At 43.5% G+C, this 19,715-nt stretch overlaps 1 protein-coding gene across 4 annotated transcripts; it reads left to right on the forward strand.

Moving 5' to 3' along the window:
• Positions 1-5,920: 5,920 nt before the first annotated feature.
• Positions 5,921-18,847, forward strand: LOC121553730 (polymeric immunoglobulin receptor). 4 transcript variants are annotated; one of them, XM_041867077.1, is made up of 11 exons: positions 5,921-6,044; positions 6,826-7,146; positions 7,496-7,843; positions 8,213-8,348; positions 15,513-15,601; positions 15,751-15,791; positions 16,173-16,241; positions 16,381-16,452; positions 16,620-16,691; positions 16,845-16,898; positions 17,081-18,847. In XM_041867077.1, exons 1-10 carry the CDS (start codon positions 5,987-5,989, stop codon positions 16,896-16,898), a joined length of 1,260 nt encoding a protein of 419 aa, XP_041723011.1. In that variant the 5' UTR covers positions 5,921-5,986; the 3' UTR covers positions 17,081-18,847. The 4 variants fall into 4 exon arrangements, with proteins under 4 accessions (XP_041723011.1, XP_041723013.1, XP_041723014.1 ...); XM_041867079.1 differs by having other exon boundaries at positions 17,084-18,847; XM_041867080.1 differs by having other exon boundaries at positions 16,623-16,691.
• The last annotated feature ends 868 nt before the right edge of the window (positions 18,848-19,715 follow it).

Below are 19,715 nucleotides of genomic sequence, written 5' to 3' on the forward strand. Positions count from 1 at the left end.
AACATGAGGCTGTGACAGGGCGATTCTGCAGGTTAGGAGAAGAGGCCACCAGGTTAAGGGGTCTATTGGTTTATTTTATTTTTTGTTTTGTTTTTTCACAATTTTTTCTTTGATTTTTTTTATTTATTTATTTTTAGTCATTTAGCAGACGCTCTTATCCAGAGCGACATACAGTTAGTGAATACATATTTTTTTTATACTGGCCCCCCGTGGGAACCGAACCCACAACCCTGGCAATGCAAACATCTATCAACTGAGCTACATCCCTGCCGGCCATTCCCTCCCCTACCCTGGACGATGCTGGGCCAATTGTGCGCCGCCCATGAGTCTCCTGGTCGCGGCCGGCTGCGACAGAGCCTGGATTCTAACCAGGATCTCTAGTGGCACAGTTAGCACTGCGATGCAGTGCCTTAGACCACTGCGCCACTCAGGAGTACAGAGGGAGCAGGAGTTATTTGGTCAGAGGGAGGAGCTACAGGAGGCTATAAGGGAGAAGGAGAGTGTAGAGGCACAGCGAGAGGAGCTGGTTAGGCAGCAGAAGGAGCGGGGGTTTATAAAGGAATCCAGTCCCGCTCCTCGCACCAAGCAAGTGGTGCGTGTCGCCAGTCCGGTCCGGCCCGTTCCTGATCCCCGCACTAAGCCAGTGGTGCGTGTTCCCAGTACGGCCCGACCCATTCCAGCTCCCCGCACAAAACCAGTGGTATGTGTTCCCAGTACGGTCCGGCCTGTTCCTGCTCCTCGCATCAAGCCAGTGGTGCGCGTCGCCAGTCCGGTCCGGTCCGTTCCTGCTCCTCGCATCAAGCCAGTGGTGCGCGTCGCCAGCCCGGTCGTGCCTGTTCCTGTCCCTCGCACCAAGCCAGTGGTGCGCATCGCCAGCCCTGCCCGGCCTGTTCCTGCCCCTCGCACCAAACCAGTGGTGCGCGTCGCCAGCCCGGCCCGGCCTGTTCCTTTCCCTCGCACCAAGCCAGTGGTGCGCGTCGCCAGCCTGGTCCGGCCTGTTCCTGTCCCTCGCACCAAGACAGTGGTGCGCGTCGCCAGCCCGGTCCGGCCTGTTCCTGTCCCTCGCACCAAGCCAGTGGTGCGTGTCGCCAGCCCGGCCCGGCCTGTTCCTGCCCCTCGCACCAAACCAGTGGTGCGTGTCGCCAGCCTGGTCCGGCCTGTTCCTGCCCCTCGCACCAAGCCTGTGGTGCACGTCGCCAGCCCGGCCCGGCCTGTTCCTGCCCCTCGCACCAAACCAGTGGTGGCGTCGCCAGCCCGGCCCGGCTTGTTCCTGCCCCTCGCACCAAGCCTGTGGTGCGCGTCGCCAGCCCGGTCGGGCCTGTTCCTGGCCCTCGCACCAAGCCAGTGGTGCGCGTCGCCAGCCCGGCCCGGCCTGTTCCTGCCCCTCGCACCAAACCAGTGGTGCGCGTCGCCAGCCCGGCCCGGCCTGTTCCTGTCCCTCGCACCAAGCCAGTGGTGCGCGTCGCCAGCCTGGTCCAGCCTGTTCCTGTCCCTCGCACCAAGTCAGTGGTGCGCGTCGCCAGCCCGTTCCGGCCTGTTCCTGTCCCTCGCACCAAGCCAGTGGTGCGCGTCGCCAGCCCGGCCCGGCCTGTTCCTGCCCCTCGCACCAAACCAGTGGTGCGCGTCGCCAGCCTGGTCCGGCCTGTTCCTGCCCCTCGCACCAAGCCTGTGGTGCGCGTCGCCAGCCCGGCCCGGCCTGTTCCTGCCCCTCGCACCAAACCAGTGGTGGCGTCGCCAGCCCGGCCCGGCTTGTTCCTGCCCCTCGCACCAAGCCTGTGGTGCGCGTCGCCAGCCCGGCCCGGCCTGTTCCTGCCCCTCGCACCAAGCCAGTGGTGCGCGTCGCCAGTCCGGTACGGCCCGTTCCTGCTCCCCGCACCAAGACAGTGGTGCGTGTGTCCAGTCCGGCACGGCCCGTGCCTGGTCCGGCACCGGTCAGCTGCTCCACTCCGGAGCCAGAGCAATCCGCTCCACCGGGGTCCGGTCCAACTCCGGTCAGCGGATCCACTCCGGAGCCAGAGCAATCCGCTCCACCAGGGTCCGGTCCAACTCCGGTCAGCGAATCCACTCCGGAGCCAGAGTTATTCGCTCCACCGGGGTCCAGTCCTACTCCGGTCAGCCGCTCCACTCCGGAGCCAGAGCAGTCCACTCCACCGGTGCCTGATCCAGCTCCGGTCAGCGGCTCCACTCCGGAGCCAGAGCAGTTCGATCCACCGTCGTCGGGTCCAGCTCCAGTCAGCGGTTCCAGTCCAGACCCAGACGTCAGCCCCTCTCCAGGTTCGGGGTCTCCCACACCAGGGTCCAGACAGGGCTTGGTACGTCGTGGGAGGAAGGAGAGGGGAAGCAGCGCGCCGAGGTCCAGACCAGACCAGGGGCACAACAGGGAGGTGGAGAGTAAGTGGTGGTCACGCCCGGAGCCGGATCCGCCTCCGAGGCAGAATGCCCACCCGGCCCCTACCCTGTTATGTTTATGTGGTGCGGTCGGAGTCCGCACCTTTGGGGGGGGGGGTACTGTCACGCCCTGACTCAGGGGACGTTTATTTGTTGAGTCAGGGTGTGTATATTCCGTGTTGTGTTCTTTCTATGGTGTAGATTTTAGTATGTCTATTTCTATGTTGGCCGGGGTGGTTCCCAATCAGAGGCAGCTGTCGCTCGTTGTCTCTGATTGGGGACCATACTTAGGCAGCCTTTTGACACGAGTTAGTTGTGGGATCTTGTTCCGTGTAAGGTATGTTGTGTGTATGCTACCTTGGACTTCACGTTTCGTTTGTTGTTTTGTCATGGTGTTTATTCGTTAAATAAACATGTATGCTTATCACGCTGCGCCTTGGTCCGTCCAGTCTATAAACGATCGTGACAAGAAGTCACATAATTAGTTAAATTAAGTCCACCTATGTGCAATCTAAGTGTCACATGATCTGTCAATGATCTCAGTATATATACACCTGTTCTGAAAGGCCCCAGACTCTGCAACACCACTAAGTAAGGGGCACCACCAAGCTAGCGGCACCATGAAGACAAAGGAGCTCTCCAAACAGGTCAGGGACAAAGTTGTGGAGAAGTACAAATCAGGGTTGGGTTATAAAAAAATATCTAAAACTTTGAACATCCCACGGAGCACCATTAAAACCATTATTTTTAAAAATCGAAAGAATACGGCACCACAACAAGCCTGCCAAGAGAGTGCCGCCCACCAAAACTCACGGACCAGGCAAGGAGGGCATTAATCAGAGAGGCAACAAAGAGACCAAAGATAACCCTGAATGAGCTGCAAAGCTCCACAGCTGAGATTGGAGCATCTAGGGCCACTTTAAGCCGTACACTTCACAGAGCTGTGCTTTAAGGAAGAGTGGCCAGAAAAAAACCATTGTTTAAAGAAAAGAATAAGCAAACACGTTTGGTGTTCGCCAAAAGGCATGTGGGACTCCCAAAACATATGGAAAAAGGTACTCTGGTCAGATGAGACTAAAATTAAGCTTTTTGGTTATCAAGGAAAACGCTATGTCTGGTGCAAACTCAACACCATCCCCACAGTGAAGCATGGTGGTGACAGCATCATGCTGTGGGGATGTTTTTCATCGGCAGGGACTGGGAAACTGGTCAGAATTGAAGGAATGATGGATGGCGCTAAATACAGGGAAATTCTTGAGGGAAACCTGTTTCAGTCTTCCAGAGATTTGAGCCTGGGATGGAGGTTCACCTTCCAGCAGGGCAATGACCCTAAGCATACTGCTAAAGCAACACTTGAGTGGTTCAATGGGAAACATTCAAATGTCTTGGAATGGCCTAGTCAAAGCCCATACCTCAATCCAATTGAGAATCTGTGGTATGACTTAAAGGTTGCTGTACACCAGCGGAACCCATCCAACTTGAAGGAGCTGGAGCAGTTTTGCCTTGAAGAAGGGGCAAAAATCCCAGTGGCTAGATGTGCCAAGCTTATAGAGAAATACCCCAAGAGACTTGCAGCTGTAATTGCTGCAAAAGGTGGCACATCTTCAAAGTGGTAGGCATGTTGTGTAAATCAAATGATATAAACCCCCCAAAAATCCATTTTAATTCCAGGTTGTATGGCAACAAAATAGGAAAAATGCCAAGGGTGGTGAATACTTTCCCAAGCCACTGTACACTTAGTATTAATTTCTTAGCTACAGTATACATATCTCCCTTGCATATTACATAATTTATGCAGTAGCATACAATACATTTCTGGACTCAGTTTGTTGTGCTGTGCTCACTTGAACAGGAAGGTGGCATAGCTGTCCTTCGTGGGCAAATTTTGTCATCAAACTTTGGCATCAAATTCTGGCATTCTCTAGATTGATGGTGCTTTCATGACAACTGTGAACTCTGAAAAAAACAAGGTTGAATCCTAATGATGTCGTTGATCTTCAGGTCGTAGCTCTAGAAAGAGGCCCGAGTTCCGGATTTACAATTCCGAGTTGGATGACCGTTCAAAACGTATTTTCCCAGTCAGAGCTCGTTTTTCCGAGTTCCCAGTTGTCTTGAACTCACTGAAGTCAGATTTCGCAGTTCCGAGTTAACAGTTGTTTTGAGCGCGGCATAAATCATGCTTCATTGACAGCATGGCCAATGTTGAATGTTTATCATCTTAAGCTTGGTAAAGAGACCCTTAATCCCAGACTTGGGACAACACAGCCACTCCACTGAATAGCAGGCTAGTGATTGCTTTGCAATGCTTGTAGTTAGCCACTGATTCCTTCCAAACCACTCATTGTTGAATTTGCGATTTCCAACTTGTTGTGTAATGTTTATGTCCAATGGCCGATGAGTTTTATCTATAATTTCTCTTCATTATTTCTCTTAATATGACAAGGATTAAAAAGGATTTGCCAGTAGATTGTCGACTTGATTCATGATGATGACTGCTAGCTAAGATTTTGAAAGGATGATGTTGACATGATCAGTCCAATCAAAGCTACTGTAGACATAACGTGATTTGTTGTCATTTTATCTGTGGCCAATAACCTTGAGCCTTCTTGGATGGGCACTTCTAATATAACTCTACGGCAGCACCTAAGGGGCTTGAATTTTCGAGCTCTACCCTTAGACTTGGCAGTGACGTAGTGTCTCCATGAGTGACAAAACACTGAGCCAATCACGGCGCAACTAGAGAACATTACCAACACCTATGCTCTGTATTTTCCGCTGGCTGCCCCACCACCACAGAAAGCACTGAGCTAGGCTGAAACACCTGCATTTTGGAGCAGCCTTACTCAAGAAAGCAAAAAGGCGGCTTTATTAACTCAATTACTATTTATTTATTTACATTGTTTGCAAACGGATATGTGACACGTATTAATGCCAAAATAACATACAAAACAACTGGATTTTTTTTTTTTTTTTTTATGTATACAAATGTTTGGCTCTGCCCCACCTGCCCTGTATGACGGGTCGCCACTGGTTACATCTGAATTTAATAACCAGCAAAAAACACTAAACACTGCCTTATAATATCTTAAATATTAGTGCCATTGCAACTCATTCAATGACTACAGCAAGGGTGTAAAAATGGTTGAATGAAACAATATGACACATTTATCCGGATGTATCTCTGTCAGAATATGGATCAGCAATACTGAAAGGTTCTTCTAAGCAACAAGACCTGTGAAAGCTGCATCCATACCTCATTACTATGACACAGGACCAGACCAACACATGAGTGTATTGAGGATGGGGAATAAACTACAAATAATCATCATACAAAACAAGCCTATGTATTAAAATACTTTTTACAACATTTGGACCATATCAGCCTTGGTCAGGTTTTCAACAGTTCCACATCAGTGACTGTACAACGTCTTGCAAAGGGCACTGGTTGCATTATGTATTTAAAACAGGAAGGGTTAAAGAAGTGATGTCTATATGGATCAGGAAGTAGAGTCAGTTGCCAAGGGTGCCTTGATCCATGACACACACCAGTTTGCCCGTACAAACATAAATACTGTCAGACTTTCTCGCTCATCCACTCATGGCAACACATCACCTCCTTGTCCTGGACATCTTTTTCTTCCTCACTGGACTCTCAGGTAAGTGAGGGAAGACATTTTGTTGTTTGATATTATTAAACTCACTTCCTCTAACTCAGACACTGAGACTGAGTACATGCTGAAAGTCATAACACTTATAATGTTCTGTCTACTTTGCCCATAGATGTTGTAGTCACATAAAACATGTTCAGTATGTTGTGTTCAGATTTATTGAAGAGTTGTTTTATGATGTATTTGTAAAACAGTTGTACTTTTCAACAGTTCTCCAGTTTTAGTTTTTGCACAATACATTTAAATAAGACTGCCAGTAAAAAATAACTAAAATAATAAGAAATAGAAAAGAAAAACCTCTCCCATGTGTCTATCAATATGAAAAATGTATACTGTGTTTTTATCTATATGTTTTTAAGAAATGTGTCAAAACTATATTTTGCACAAAATCTTTTGTTCAACATTGTACTACAGTAGATATCAGCGCAACCATCCAGTCAATGATACAGTATAAAATAAAAATTCCATTAACTTCAACTTCTATTTTTATTTTTTTAAACATATATTTTAGTTGATTGAAACTAGAGATTGTCTCCATAGTTTAAGGATGCAGTATATTCCATGTCAAAGCTAAATATGAGTGTAAATTACTATGTGGTGTCACAAACACATGTTGTGACAACCACAGTTTGCCTCATTTTTCTACAGAGGTCACAAGTTCATGCATTATGTCAAGTTGTTTGGCTGATCATCAAGTGGGACTCTTGTGCAGCTGGGTAAAATGAAAGTACAGTATCTATCAATGTGTTCTCTGTTGTTATGTCTCCAGGTATACAGAGTGTGTCCACAGTGAGCCATGTGACTGTAAAGAAAGGAGGCTCCATCACCATCCCATGTCTCTATGATCAGAGATATAGAAACCATGTGAAATACTGGTGTAAGGGACGTAAGTTCTTGTATTGCTCTACTCAAATGCGTACTAAGCCTAAGAGTACATCTGATTGGTTGTCCATCTCTGATAATGTTACTACGAGTATCTTCACTTTGACCATGAATAATCTGCAACCAGTGGTCTCTGACTATTTCTGGTGTGCTGTGGAGAAATTTGGACCAGATGAAAAGACATATCTGTCTCTGTCAGTTACCACAGGTAAGATCCAAACACTACTCACCTCTCTGCTCATTAAAATACTATCTAGTGAGTTTAGTAATACCATGTATAATTGGTTTAGATTAGCAGCTGAATTTCCCCCAATAATCTGACACACACTGGCCTCATAATTGTATTCAAAACATATGTAAAATGTATGCACGCATGACTGTAAGTTCCTTAGGATAACAGTATCTGCTAAATGGTATACAGTATATTTTTATTATACTATATATGATCTAGATTTACCTTTTTAAGATGACCAAACATGTACTCAGACATACATCTTGTATGAGGATTATTTGACATTGACACAAATGTTGACCCTTCAAATCCCCTCACTGTCCAGGTACACCAGGACTCTATGTGGACCAACAACATGTGACTGGAGTTGAAGGACAGAGTGTCACTGTCAATTGTAGCTATATTAACACTGGAGATATGAGGTGGTGCAGGATGGGTGGCTCTTGTGTGAAGAAATCTGAGACTTTAGATGCAGGAGCATCAGTGAAATTAAAGCGGATTTCCACCAATGGAAAAAAAGTAATGATCGTGACTATGAGTGGACTGGACAGGGAGAATACAGGCTGGTACTGGTGTGCAGTGGGAGACCTACAGATGCCTGTTCATATCACTGTCAATCAAAAAACGATAGCACAAAGTACCACCACCATCACCACCACCACCTACATCAGGAGTAAGTACAGCGCAATCCCATAACCAAGTATGATTCCCTGTTATTTATCCATTGTTGTTAGAGATTAAGGAACATTGAAAGGCCTTTTCTAAAACAAAGTGGAAATATGTTGACCACGCATTCTCTTGAGATGATCCTATCAGTCATGTTAAAAGTCATTAATAAAATGAATCTTCTTTTTAGAACTTTTTCATAATATCTACCATCTACATTTGAAATGAATACTGAAAATGATGAGAATTGGATTTTAATGCATGTCACACATTCGCTAAGAAAGCATGATAGTGATTAGTTTCAATCAACATCCCAATTACCTGGTTTATTAATTTGAATGTATTGAAGCTACTATATCATTTCTGGCTCTCACAGCAACAAAAGCTCCAACCACTCACCAAACTTCAGTAACCGGTGCTGAGTCTAACACTTCTCAGCCCACAGTCACCCCTTCTGTTACAGACCAGAACAATGGGGGAACTGACGAGAAGCGACAGGAAAGGATCCAGAGGTCAGTATTCAGTCTGCTGCATATCCCTCACTTTAATGGTCCTTTGTAGCTCAGTTGGTAGAGCATGGTGCTTGTAAAGCCAAGTTCGATTCCCGGGACCACCCATACAAAAACTGTATGCACGCATGGATAAAAGCATCTGCTAAATGGCATGTATATTTAATAGTCATCCAAATGGTTGGTGACACTGCAAGGGTGTGGGGGCATCTGTGACAAGTGGCAAATTTACCATTAGGCAGAAGAGGCAATTGCCTCACGCCTCACATCATCAAGGGGCCTTGGTACAATTTAAAAAATATATATACTAAATATATATATATATATATATATATATATATATATATATATACAGTGGGGGGGAAAAGTATTTAGTCAGCCACCAATTGTGCAAGTTCTCCCACTTATAAAGATGAGAGAGGTCTGTAATTTTCATCATAGGTACATGTCAACTATGACAGACAAAATGAGAAAAAAAATTCCAGAAAATCACATTGTAGGATTGTTAATTAATTTATTTGCAAATTATGGTGGAAAATAAGTATTTGGTCAATAACAAAAGTTTCTCAATACTTTGTTATATACCCTTTGTTGGCAATGACACAGGTCAAACGTTTTCTGTAAGTCTTCACAAGGTTTTCACACACTGTTGCTGGTATTTTGGCCCATTCCTCCATGCAAATCTCCTCTAGAGCAGTGATGTTTTGGGGCTGTCGCTGGGCAACACGGACTTTCAACTCCCTCCAAAGATTTTCTATGGGGTTGAGATCTGGAGACTGGCTAGGCCACTCCAGGACCTTGAAATGCTTCTTACGAAGCCACTCCTTCGTTGCCCGGGCGGTGTGTTTGGGATCATTGTCATGCTGAAAGACCCAGCCACGTTTCATCTTCATTGCCCTTGCTGATGGAAGGAGGTTTTCACTCAAAATCTCACGATACCTGGCCCCATTAATTCTTTCCTTTACATGGATCAGTCGTCCTGGTCCCTTTGCAGAAAAACAGCCCCAAAGCAAGATGTTTACACCCCCATGCTTCACAGTAGGTATGGTGTTCTTTGGATGCAACTCAGCATTCTTTGTCCTCCAAACACGACGAGTTGAGTTTTTACCAAAAAGTTATATTTTGGTTTCATCTGACCATATGACATTCTCCCAATCCTCTTCTGGATCATCCAAATGCACTCTAGCAAACTTCAGACGGGCCTGGACATGTACTGGCTTAAGCAGGGGAACATGTCTGGCACTGCAGGATTTGAGTCCCTGGCGGCGTAGTGTGTTACTGATGGTAGGCTTTGTTACTTTGGTCCCAGCTCTCTGCAGGTCATTCACTAGGTCCCCCCGTGTGGTTCTGGGATTTTTGCTTGTGATCATTTTGACCCCACGGGGTGAGATCTTGTGTAGAGCCCCAGATCGAGGGAGATTATCAGTGGTCTTGTATGTCTTCCATTTCCTAATAATTGCTCCCACATTTGATTTATTCAAACCAAGCTGCTTACCTATTGCAGATTCAGTCTTCCCAGCCTGGTGCAGGTCTACAATTTTGTTTCTGGTGTCCTTTGACAGCTCTTTGGTCTTGGCCATAGTGGAGTTTGGAGTGTGACTGTTTGAGGTTGTGGACAGGTGTCTTTAATACTGATAACAAGTTCAAACAGGTGCCATTAATACAGGTAATGAGTGGAGGACAGAGGAGCCTCTTAAAGAAGAAGTCACAGGTCTGAGAGAGCCTGAAATCTTGCTTGTTTGTAGGTGACCAAATACTTATTTTCCACCATAATTTGCAAATAAATTCATAAAAAATCCTACAATGTGATTTTCTGGATTCTTTTTCTCAATTTATCTGTCATAGTTGACGTGTACCTATGATAAAAATTACAGGCCTCTCTCATCTTTTTAAGTGGGAGAACTTGCACAATTGGTGGCTGACTAAATACTTTTTTCCCCCACTGTATATACAGTGCATTTGGAAATTATTCAGACCCCTTGACTTTTTCCACATTTTGTTATGTTACAGCCTTATTCTAAAATGGATCAAAACAAATCCTCATCAATCTACACACAATACCCCATAATGACAAATTGAAACAGGTGTTTAGACATTTTTGCAAATGTATGAAGTAAAATAAAACAGAAATACCTTATTTACATAAGTATTCAGACCCTTTGCTATGTTTCCATTGATCATTCTTGAGATGTTTCTACAACTTGATTGGAGTCCACCTGTGGTAAATTCAATTGATTGGACATGATTTGGAAAGGCACACACCTGTCTATACAAGGTCTTACAGTTGACTATGCATGTCAGAGCAAAAACCCAGCCATGAGGTCGAAGGAATTGTCCGTAGAGCTCTGAGACAGGATTGTGTCGAGGCACAGCTCTGGGGAAGGGTACCAAAACATTTCTGCAGCATTGAAGGTCCCCAAGAACACAGAGGCCTCCATCATTCTTAAATGGAAAAAGTTTGGAACCACCAATACTCTTCCTAGAGCTGGCTCCCCTGCCAAACTGAGCAATCAGGGGAGAAGGGCCTTGGTCAGGGAGGTGACCAAGAACCCGATGGTCACTCTGCCAGAGCTCCAGAGTTCCTCTGTGGAGATGGGAGAACCTTCCAGAAGGACAACCATCTCTGCAGCACTCCACCAATCAGGCCTTTATGGTATAGTGGCCAGACGGATGCCACTCCTGAGTAAAAGGCACATGACAGCCCGCATGGAGTTTGCTAAAAGGCACCTAAAGGACTCTCAGACCATAAGAAAGAAGATTCACTGGTCTGATGAAACCAAGATTGAACACTTTGGCCTGAAAAGTGTCACGTCTGGAGGAAACCAGGCACCATACCTACGGTGAAGCATGAAAAGGGTATGAATAATTATATAAATGTTATAGTTCAGTTTAAAATTTCCAAACATTTCTAAAAGCCTGTTTCTGCTTTGTCATTATGAGATATTGTGTGTAGATTGATGAGGGAAACAATTATTGTGTTTAGATCAGGGGTGTCAAACTCATTTTAGCTCAGGGGCCACATGGAGGAAAATCTATTCCCAAGTGGGCCGGACCGGAAAAATCATGGTATATATAACTTAAAAACAACAACTTCAGATTGTTTTCTTTGTTTTAATACGATCAACATACAACATAAAGCTGGAGCCTGAGGACAGTGTTTCCAAAATAGTACAAGCACAACATCACTATTAATCATAAAACACGTCAAGTTTATTTGAAAATTCTAAAGAAAAAGAACACACAAACACACAATGCCTCAGTGATTAACAGAACTGTTTCACAGATCACAGAACTATATCAGGGTGTCATTTCTCAGGCAGAAATGTAGATAAAAATAATGAAATCCTGTTCCCCAAACAAGTGCAAGAACCACAGAGTCAAGAATAGGTTAAATATACAAATCAAATCAAATCAATTAAAAACAATAGCACATCAACATAAAAACATATAAACATAAAGCTGGAGCCTGAGGACAGTGTCCAAAAGCACAACATCACTATTAATCATAAAACACCTCAAGTTATTTGAAAGTTCTGAGGACAAAGAACACACAAACACACAATGCCTCAGTGATTAACAGAACTGTTTCACAGATCACAGAACTATATCAGGGTGTCATTTCTCAGGCAGAAATGTAGATAAAAATAATGAAATCCTGTTCCCCAAACAAGTGCAAGAACCACAGTCAAGAATAGGTTAAATATACAAATAAAATAAAATCAATTAAAAACAATAGCACATCAACATAAAAACACATAAACATAAAGCTGGAGCCTGAGGACAGTGTCCAAAAGCACAACATCACTTTTAATCATAAAACACCTCAAGTTATTTGAAAGTTCTGAGGACAAAGAACACACAAACACACAATGCCTCAGTGATTCACAGAAGTATATCACAGATCACAGAACTATATCAGGGTGTCATTTCTCAGGCAGAAATGTAGATAAAAATAATGAAATCCTGTTCCCCAAACAAGTGCAAGAACCACAGAGTCAAGAATAGGTTAAATATACAAATAAAATAAAATCAATTAAAAACAATAGCACATCAACATAAAAACATATAAACATAAATCTGAAAGCGTTGCTCAAACTCCCGTAACAGTCCAGTTATTTTATCTTTGAACCGCTTCATGTCTGCCACATGTTGGATCGCGCACACATTTTTCAGACAGGGGAAGTGAGCTGCATCACCACCGGCAAGTTGCGTCTCCCACAATGACAGCTTCAACTTGAAAGAACGTATGCTGTCATAATACTGCGTGACAACTTTGTTGCGCCCTTGCAGCTGTTTGTTCAAGTTATCCACCATAAATGCAAGGTCCGGCATCCATTCTGCGGAATGAAATTCTAACACTGGTTTGCCCTTTTCTTCCATGAACTGTTCAATTTCTTCTCGTAAATCAAAGAAACGCCTCAGCACAGCACCTCGGCTTAACCATCTTACCTCAGTGTGGTATAGCAGGCCATAGATGTGGTCTTTCTCTCTGAGAAGGCCGTCAAACTGACGGTGGATCAGGCTTCTGGATCGGATGAAATTAACAGTTTGGATGACCACCTTCGTGACGTTATCCATCTTTAATGACTTGCAACACAAAGCCTCCTGGTGCAAAATACAGTGAAAAGTCAAAAAATCACGTCCTCCATTTGCACATTGCACTTTCTCTCTGAACTTTGTCACAACGCCTGCTTTTTTCCCGATCATTGAGGGCGCACCATCTGTAGCCAGGCTGACAGCGCGGGACCAGTCCACTCCGACCCTGTCCAGCGCGCCGACGAGTGCGGTAAAAATATCAGCTGCTGTCGTTGTATCTGTCATCGGCACCAACTCCACAAACTCCTCGGTGACGGTCAATGTGTCATCAACTCCGCGGATGAAAAAATGGCCAGTTGTGCAACATCTGTAATGTCCGTGCTTTCATCAATTGCAACCGAAAACACAATAAATGACTTTACTTTTTGCTTCAACTGGCTGTCTAAATCCACTGAAAGATCGGAAATCCTGTCTGCAACTGTGTTTCTTGTCAGGCTGATATTTGCAAAAGCCTGCCGCTTTTCAGGGCACACAATCTCCGCTGCCTTCATCATGCATGTTTTTACAAATTCACCCTCACTAAATGGTTTTGAAGCCACTGCGATTTCATTAGCAATGAGGTAGCTAGCTTTCACTGCAGCGTCACTGATGTCTCGGCTGTGAGTAAACACAGACTGCTGTTTCTTCAGACCCGCCAACAGTTCATTCACCTTCTCTCATCTCCGCTGTCCTTGAAAGTTGTCATATTTGTCGGCATGAAGACTCACATAGTGGCGACGAAGGTTATATTCTTTCAGCACTGCAACATGCTCTGAACACACCAAACATACAGCTTTCCCATTCAATTCCGTGATTAAATAGGATGACCATTTTTCTTGGAACACTCTGCACTCTGCGTCCACTTTTCTCTTTTTTGACAGAGACATATTGGGGCAATGAGGGTGCCAAAGCACATAATGTTAAAAGTAGAAGCCGTAATAAATATCGCGGGCAAAACAAAGTAGCTCATTGGCTGCACGTGCTTGACCTACTTGCTCTGCCCCGGTATAAACAGTTTGCTTGCTTAACACAATAGCTATTGCGCCATCCAGTGGACGCAAATGGAACAGCAGTTTATTTTATTAAAATTATTATTTTTTATATATTTTTTTTCAAAATCATCTCGCGGGCCGGATTAAACCCGTTTGCGGGCCTGATCCGGCCCGCGGGCCGTACGTTTGACACCCCTGATCTAGAATGTCATTGTATGCTGTAGTTTTAAGATTTCCCTTCACTGGAACTAAGGGGCCTAGCCCGAACCATGAAAAACAGCCCCAGACCATCATACCTCATCCACCAAACTTTACAGCTGGCACTATGCATTGGGGCAGGTATCGTTCTCCTGGCATCCGCCAAACCCAGATTCGTCCATCGGACTGCCAGATGGTGAAGCGTGATTCATCACTCAAGAGATAGTGTTTCCACTACTCCAGAGTCCAATGGCGGCGAGCTTTACACCACTCCAGCCGACGCTTGGCATTGCGCATGGTGATCTTAAGCTTGTGTGCGGCTGCTCGGCCATAGAAACCCATTTCATGAAGCTCCCGACGAACATTTCTTGTGCTGACGTTGCTTCCAGAGGCAGTTTGGACCTTGTTAGTGAGTGTTGTAACCGAGGACAGACGATTTTTACATGCTACATGCTTCAGCACTCGGCGGTCCTGTTCTATGAGCTTGTGTGGCCTACCATTTTGCGGCTGAGCCGTTGTTGATCCTAGACATTTCTACTTCACAATAACAGCACTTATAGTTAACCGGAGCAGCTCTAGCAGGGCAGAAATGTGACAAACTGACTTGTTGGAATGGTGGCATCCTACAGTATGATGGTGCCACATTGAAAGTCACTGAGGTCTTCAGTAAGGCAATGTTTGTTTATGGAGATTGCATGGCTGTGGGCTCGATTTTATACACCTGTAAGCAATGGGGTGTGGCTGAATTAGCCGAATACACTAATTTGAAGGGGTGTCCACATACTTTTGTTTACTGTATATAGTGTACATGAAGTACATATAGTAAGACAGAGGGGAGCTGTTTCGCTTGCTCGGATGCTTTCTCCGTTGAGATAGTTTCAGCCACAAGGGAAGTTGGCGGGTGCACAGTGCACTGTTCGGATGCTGGAGAAGGTGCGAAGGTAACATACTTTTTAATATGATTTGTTTGACAATCAGATGAAAACAGGTTCATGGCACATTAAAACATTTTTACAGTTAAGTTACATGTCTTTACTATAAAACCCAGACTGGCCTCTGTCTGGGGCCTTCAAATCTTTAAGTCTGCCCCTGCCTGTGACTAGCAAGGCTAGAGACAGGTGTCTGGGTTAACAAGAATACTTTTAATTCCCCAAATTATAAATAAATGTCTATTTCATTTTCAGATATAGAAGATTGTATACAAAATGAAACACTTGCTTTAAATGTTCTTGCTTAAACATTTACCACTTCCCCATGGTTAGATATCTTTGTGTGTGTCCTGTGACATATATAAGAAATGTGTGTCGCAACAGTTCAAACAAAAATTATGCCTATGACATGTAGATCAATGACTGTGATTATCTAAATATTCTATTCTAATTTATTGTATTTTATATTCCAGTTTGCTGGTAGTCCTGCTCATTCCTCTGAGCCTGTTGGGGGTGGTGATAGCTGGTACCTTGGTCACATGGAAGATGTTGAGAAAACATAGTAAGTATTTGTTTTAATTATGTTAAAATGTGTATAATGTTTACGACTGTGATTTGCAGAATATAATAAATACAGGACAGTTGCTACTACAAATGAAAGGTTTGACATCAAAGATCATTAGTACCAACATCCTATTTTCTTTATTCCAGAGGACAAGAAGGCAAAGGGCCAACCACCAAACACCTCAGTAGTAAGCTATGATCATGTTATCTTCTCACTCATCTGTTCCTTTCTCTTCTTGATATTCTAGGGTTCTCTTTGATTAATAGTTAGTTATAACTAACATTTTAAATCAACCCGATCTCTTATGTGTAATATTAAAGTAAACAGTTTAAATATCACTTTTATTTTTCATTTAGTCATGCACTAAGTATGCATCTTTGACCAGAACAGACTTCCTCAAATCTCACACCACAACTATTGACACTTGAACAATAACACATTTTGTGTTATCATTGGAGAAAAATGAAACTGCAAAAAATATTCTAATTCATGTCAGTATGCATGCAGTATCCTTCTATGGCATATGGTAAAACAGTTTGTAAAGAAGGTTTGTGTTTCATTCCTTCAGCAGTCTGCTGACCCTGAGCAGGAAATTACCTACAGCACTGTGAGCCACATCAGAGGAGCAACACAACAGGTTAAACCAAACCCCTTTGACCCAACCCCCCTTCAACACAACCTAAACCCTCTGCAAACCAACTCAAAGTGAAAGTCCACACTGTCTGTCTATCTCTGAGTTGATGTGATCATGTTGCTCTCGCTCCTCCATCACACAGGGCTTAAACCCTGAGAGACATGTTGACTTGTACAGCACTGTGATTCCTATGCAGCACAGGAAAGCACAAAGGGTAAACATTAAACTAAATGAACATATAAGCATGGTTAGTCTTATAGAAAATGTTTTCTGTCTTGAAAAGCAGAAATTGAATTTGCAGCTCTGATGTGTTGTAGAATGAACAGTGGATTCAAAATGAATGTAAATGTTTTCTGAATAACTCCCTGTGTAACTGTCTAGCAGCAGGACCCATTTCCGGATGATGCAGTGACATACAGCACATTGGTCACCAAGAACAAGACCCAACCAAATGTAGGCCTACATAAAAAGCTGCTCTATTGTGTTGATGATTTGCTTAACTTATTCATACCTGTATGTGTCTACTGTGTACTGTGTCAATACAGAAGGTGCTGTATATCAACATTACAACTGTGTGTGTGTGTGTGTGTTCCTCCTCTCTAACAGGCAGCAGAACCAGATGATGTGGTCTACAGCACAGTGGCCCCACACCAGAGATAGGTCTGTATAAAGCATAAACATAACATAACTCTTCAGTCATGCAGCATGTTTGCCTTTTCATTTGCTGTCATCCTTTAACTGCATCTGACAGCATGTTGCTATGATTGTGAATCCAGTAGGAAACCATACTGCAAACAGATTGTGGTTTTAAGTGAGTGACTGAAGGTTGACTTTCTCTCCAGCAGGGGGTAGCAGCAGAGCAGTGACTGAATAAAATCCTTGGTCACAAAGAACCAGATGAGCTTTTGGGGGAAAATACTGGAGGATCTCAGTGTACTAGGGCATCAGAACAAAAGTGTCCAGACTGACAGTAAAACATATAATGTTATTTTATTTGTCACCCCCTGCCCCAACCCTTTGTCCTTAATATTTTCTTGTTCTGTTTTTATTTTTAAAGGATGAATCGTAATTTACATAATGGTTACGTGGAGGGAAGTGGGGGAGGGTTATGCTTTTTCAATTTCCGTCAAGGGGAGGGTTTAGTAATTTTTTTATCGAGTCCAGGGGAGGGTCATGTAATTTGTAATTGATTACATTTCAATATTTCACAGTGTTTTAGAATTAGTTGCTTATTAGGCTATATATCGTTGTGTGCCCGATGCCGCCCCTCATTTCAGTTTTTCCGCTGGACGCACAATATCAGGTGCTCTTATAGGCTATTTAGTGTAGTCTCAATCAAATTATCCATAGCATATAGGCCATAGGCTTTGAAGTGCATGCTCAGAGAAGCACAGAGCAAGATACCGCAGCTGCTCGGATGGTGTAAATAAAACTAGGCTGCATTCCACATTGCAATGGATATTCCAACCCTGAGACCCAGCATGCTCTGCTCTTGCTGATCAAATCATTTTTTTTGTGCTGCCTAACCAATGGTTATGCTGTGTAGGCCTTCAGTGGCAGTTCAGGAGGAGAGTCAAAGGCTTCTTCCTACATTTTTGTTTTGAATAGGCCTTTCTTTTTGAGAAGGAGAGCGCTAAGATGAGGAGGACCGGAGGTCAACTTTGATAGCTTGCTACTACTACAATTGATTTGATTAAAAACTAAAAGTTTCTTGCCCATTATATATTTATCAGAGTTATTGACCTCACAAAACCAGATTGGAGTATTTTACATTGGGCTGCTGAAACTTGAAGCAGATGCTGCGACACAAACAAACAGAAATGGACAGCTCATTGTGCTGAATGTAGGCTACTTCAATTCAACATTGTTCATTTTAATTAGACTTTACAAACAACAAGAGGGCTTTGTGTTGGAGCCTATTTCTTCCTAGTTTAGAAATAAGAGGTAGGGCTACCTGTTTGACAGACGAAATTAGGCTATATGCTGCTATATCCAAAGATTTGTCAGTCAATTCCTCCAACCACCATACGCTCCTTAAATAGCTTACCTCTGTGTCAGTGATTGACTGTTAAGTTAAAACCAAAACTCAAATTGAGGGGCTATGAGAGGGTATGCCATAGGCATAAAGACAATGGCAAAAAGCACAGGCCTAGCCCTTGTTAGCCTAAGTTTTTGAAGAAAATTAAACGGATCAGATTATATAAAGTGATCTATAACAGCGCTTTTGTCAGCAATGCTTTATCCTGGAAACAAGCTGTTAAATACGCGGGAAAGACGTGATACTGATGCATATGGGGATACTGTATCATTGTTTAATTTCTTTGACATTCAGAGGCTGAGCTACAACTTTCTATAGCTGAGGAGACAAAAAATAGACTTTGCTTGGTCATCTTATTCTATCACTATCAATTGAGTAAGCTATTCACTTTTTGTACAATAGAAGATGTTTAAACCCTTTAAGCTTTTAGGGAAACACTTCTCTCGTTGGGTTAATCCACTGAAAAAGAGTAGTCAGCAATTAAAGTTTTTCTGCGTTGGTACACACTTAGAAAAAAGGGTTCGAAAAGGGTTCTTTGGCTTATGCCATAGGAGAACCCTTTCTGGTTCAAGGTAGAACCCTTTTTGGCTCCAGGTAGAACTCTTTTGGGTTCCATGTAGAACCCTCTGTGTAAAGGGTTCTACATGGAACTCAAAAGGATTCTACTTGGAACCAAAAAGGGTTTTTCAAAAGCCGAATAACCCTTTTAAGTTTGAGATGGCAAAAGCAATTCTAAGAGTGTAGGCCTACTCTGTCTTAGGTGGAAAGGTGTGCCAAAGTTTTGAAACTACCATGCTCAGATTCCTGATTTAATTATTTGCAAACAGGGACAGTTTTGTTGCAAACAAGACCCACTGATTTGGCATTGGATAAATATGATAAGATGAACATTCTTATCCTTTAATTTCAGAAATTAGTGTGGTATTAAAAAATATTCTGCTAAAATGAAATAGAATTGCATGAAATATTTATAAAAGGCTACTTTTTCTACGGACCTGAAAATGCCATGATAGATTCATGTAATACTTTTACGATAAAGGAGATCTTTCCCCCCCTACACTTGTCCACAGTGGCCTGCGAACCCACAACCTTCTGGCCCACAGCCATGTATTCTATCAAACTTCCTGCATTGCCGTGTAACGCTTACAGTACGAAGAACAGTTTCTAAAACTGGATATCTAAGGCTCTGGTCTGTCCAAGAAGTGACGGTAAATGGTAGACATGTTCTCTGCTATCCACTTTGTTTTAATTATTATTTTGGTTATTGTGGAGGGTCACTTGTTTTCTTTCTAAGGTATAATATATTTAGCTGAAGGGAGGGCCATCCAATTTCATTTATCCGACAGGTCCGATTTTCTCCATGAAACCCTTATTATAATTAACGTTCACTCCCTAATCTGTATATTTTATAGACTGAACATCTTGTACTTGTATTAAAC

Source organism: Coregonus clupeaformis, chromosome 37 (assembly GCF_020615455.1).
Source record: "Coregonus clupeaformis isolate EN_2021a chromosome 37, ASM2061545v1, whole genome shotgun sequence".
NCBI classification, from domain to species: Eukaryota; Metazoa; Chordata; class Actinopteri; order Salmoniformes; family Salmonidae; genus Coregonus; species Coregonus clupeaformis.

Bases quoted from the DNA above. Each gene is read 5' to 3' on its own strand.
- LOC121553730 (XM_041867077.1), top strand. From the start codon at position 5,987: ATGGCAACACATCACCTCCTTGTCCTGGACATCTTTTTCTTCCTCACT. The intron at 7,147-7,495 runs GTAAGATCCAAA...CTCACTGTCCAG, and splicing joins GTCTCTGTCAGTTACCACAG to GTACACCAGGACTCTATGTG. The intron at 7,844-8,212 runs GTAAGTACAGCG...TGGCTCTCACAG, and splicing joins CACCACCACCTACATCAGGA to CAACAAAAGCTCCAACCACT.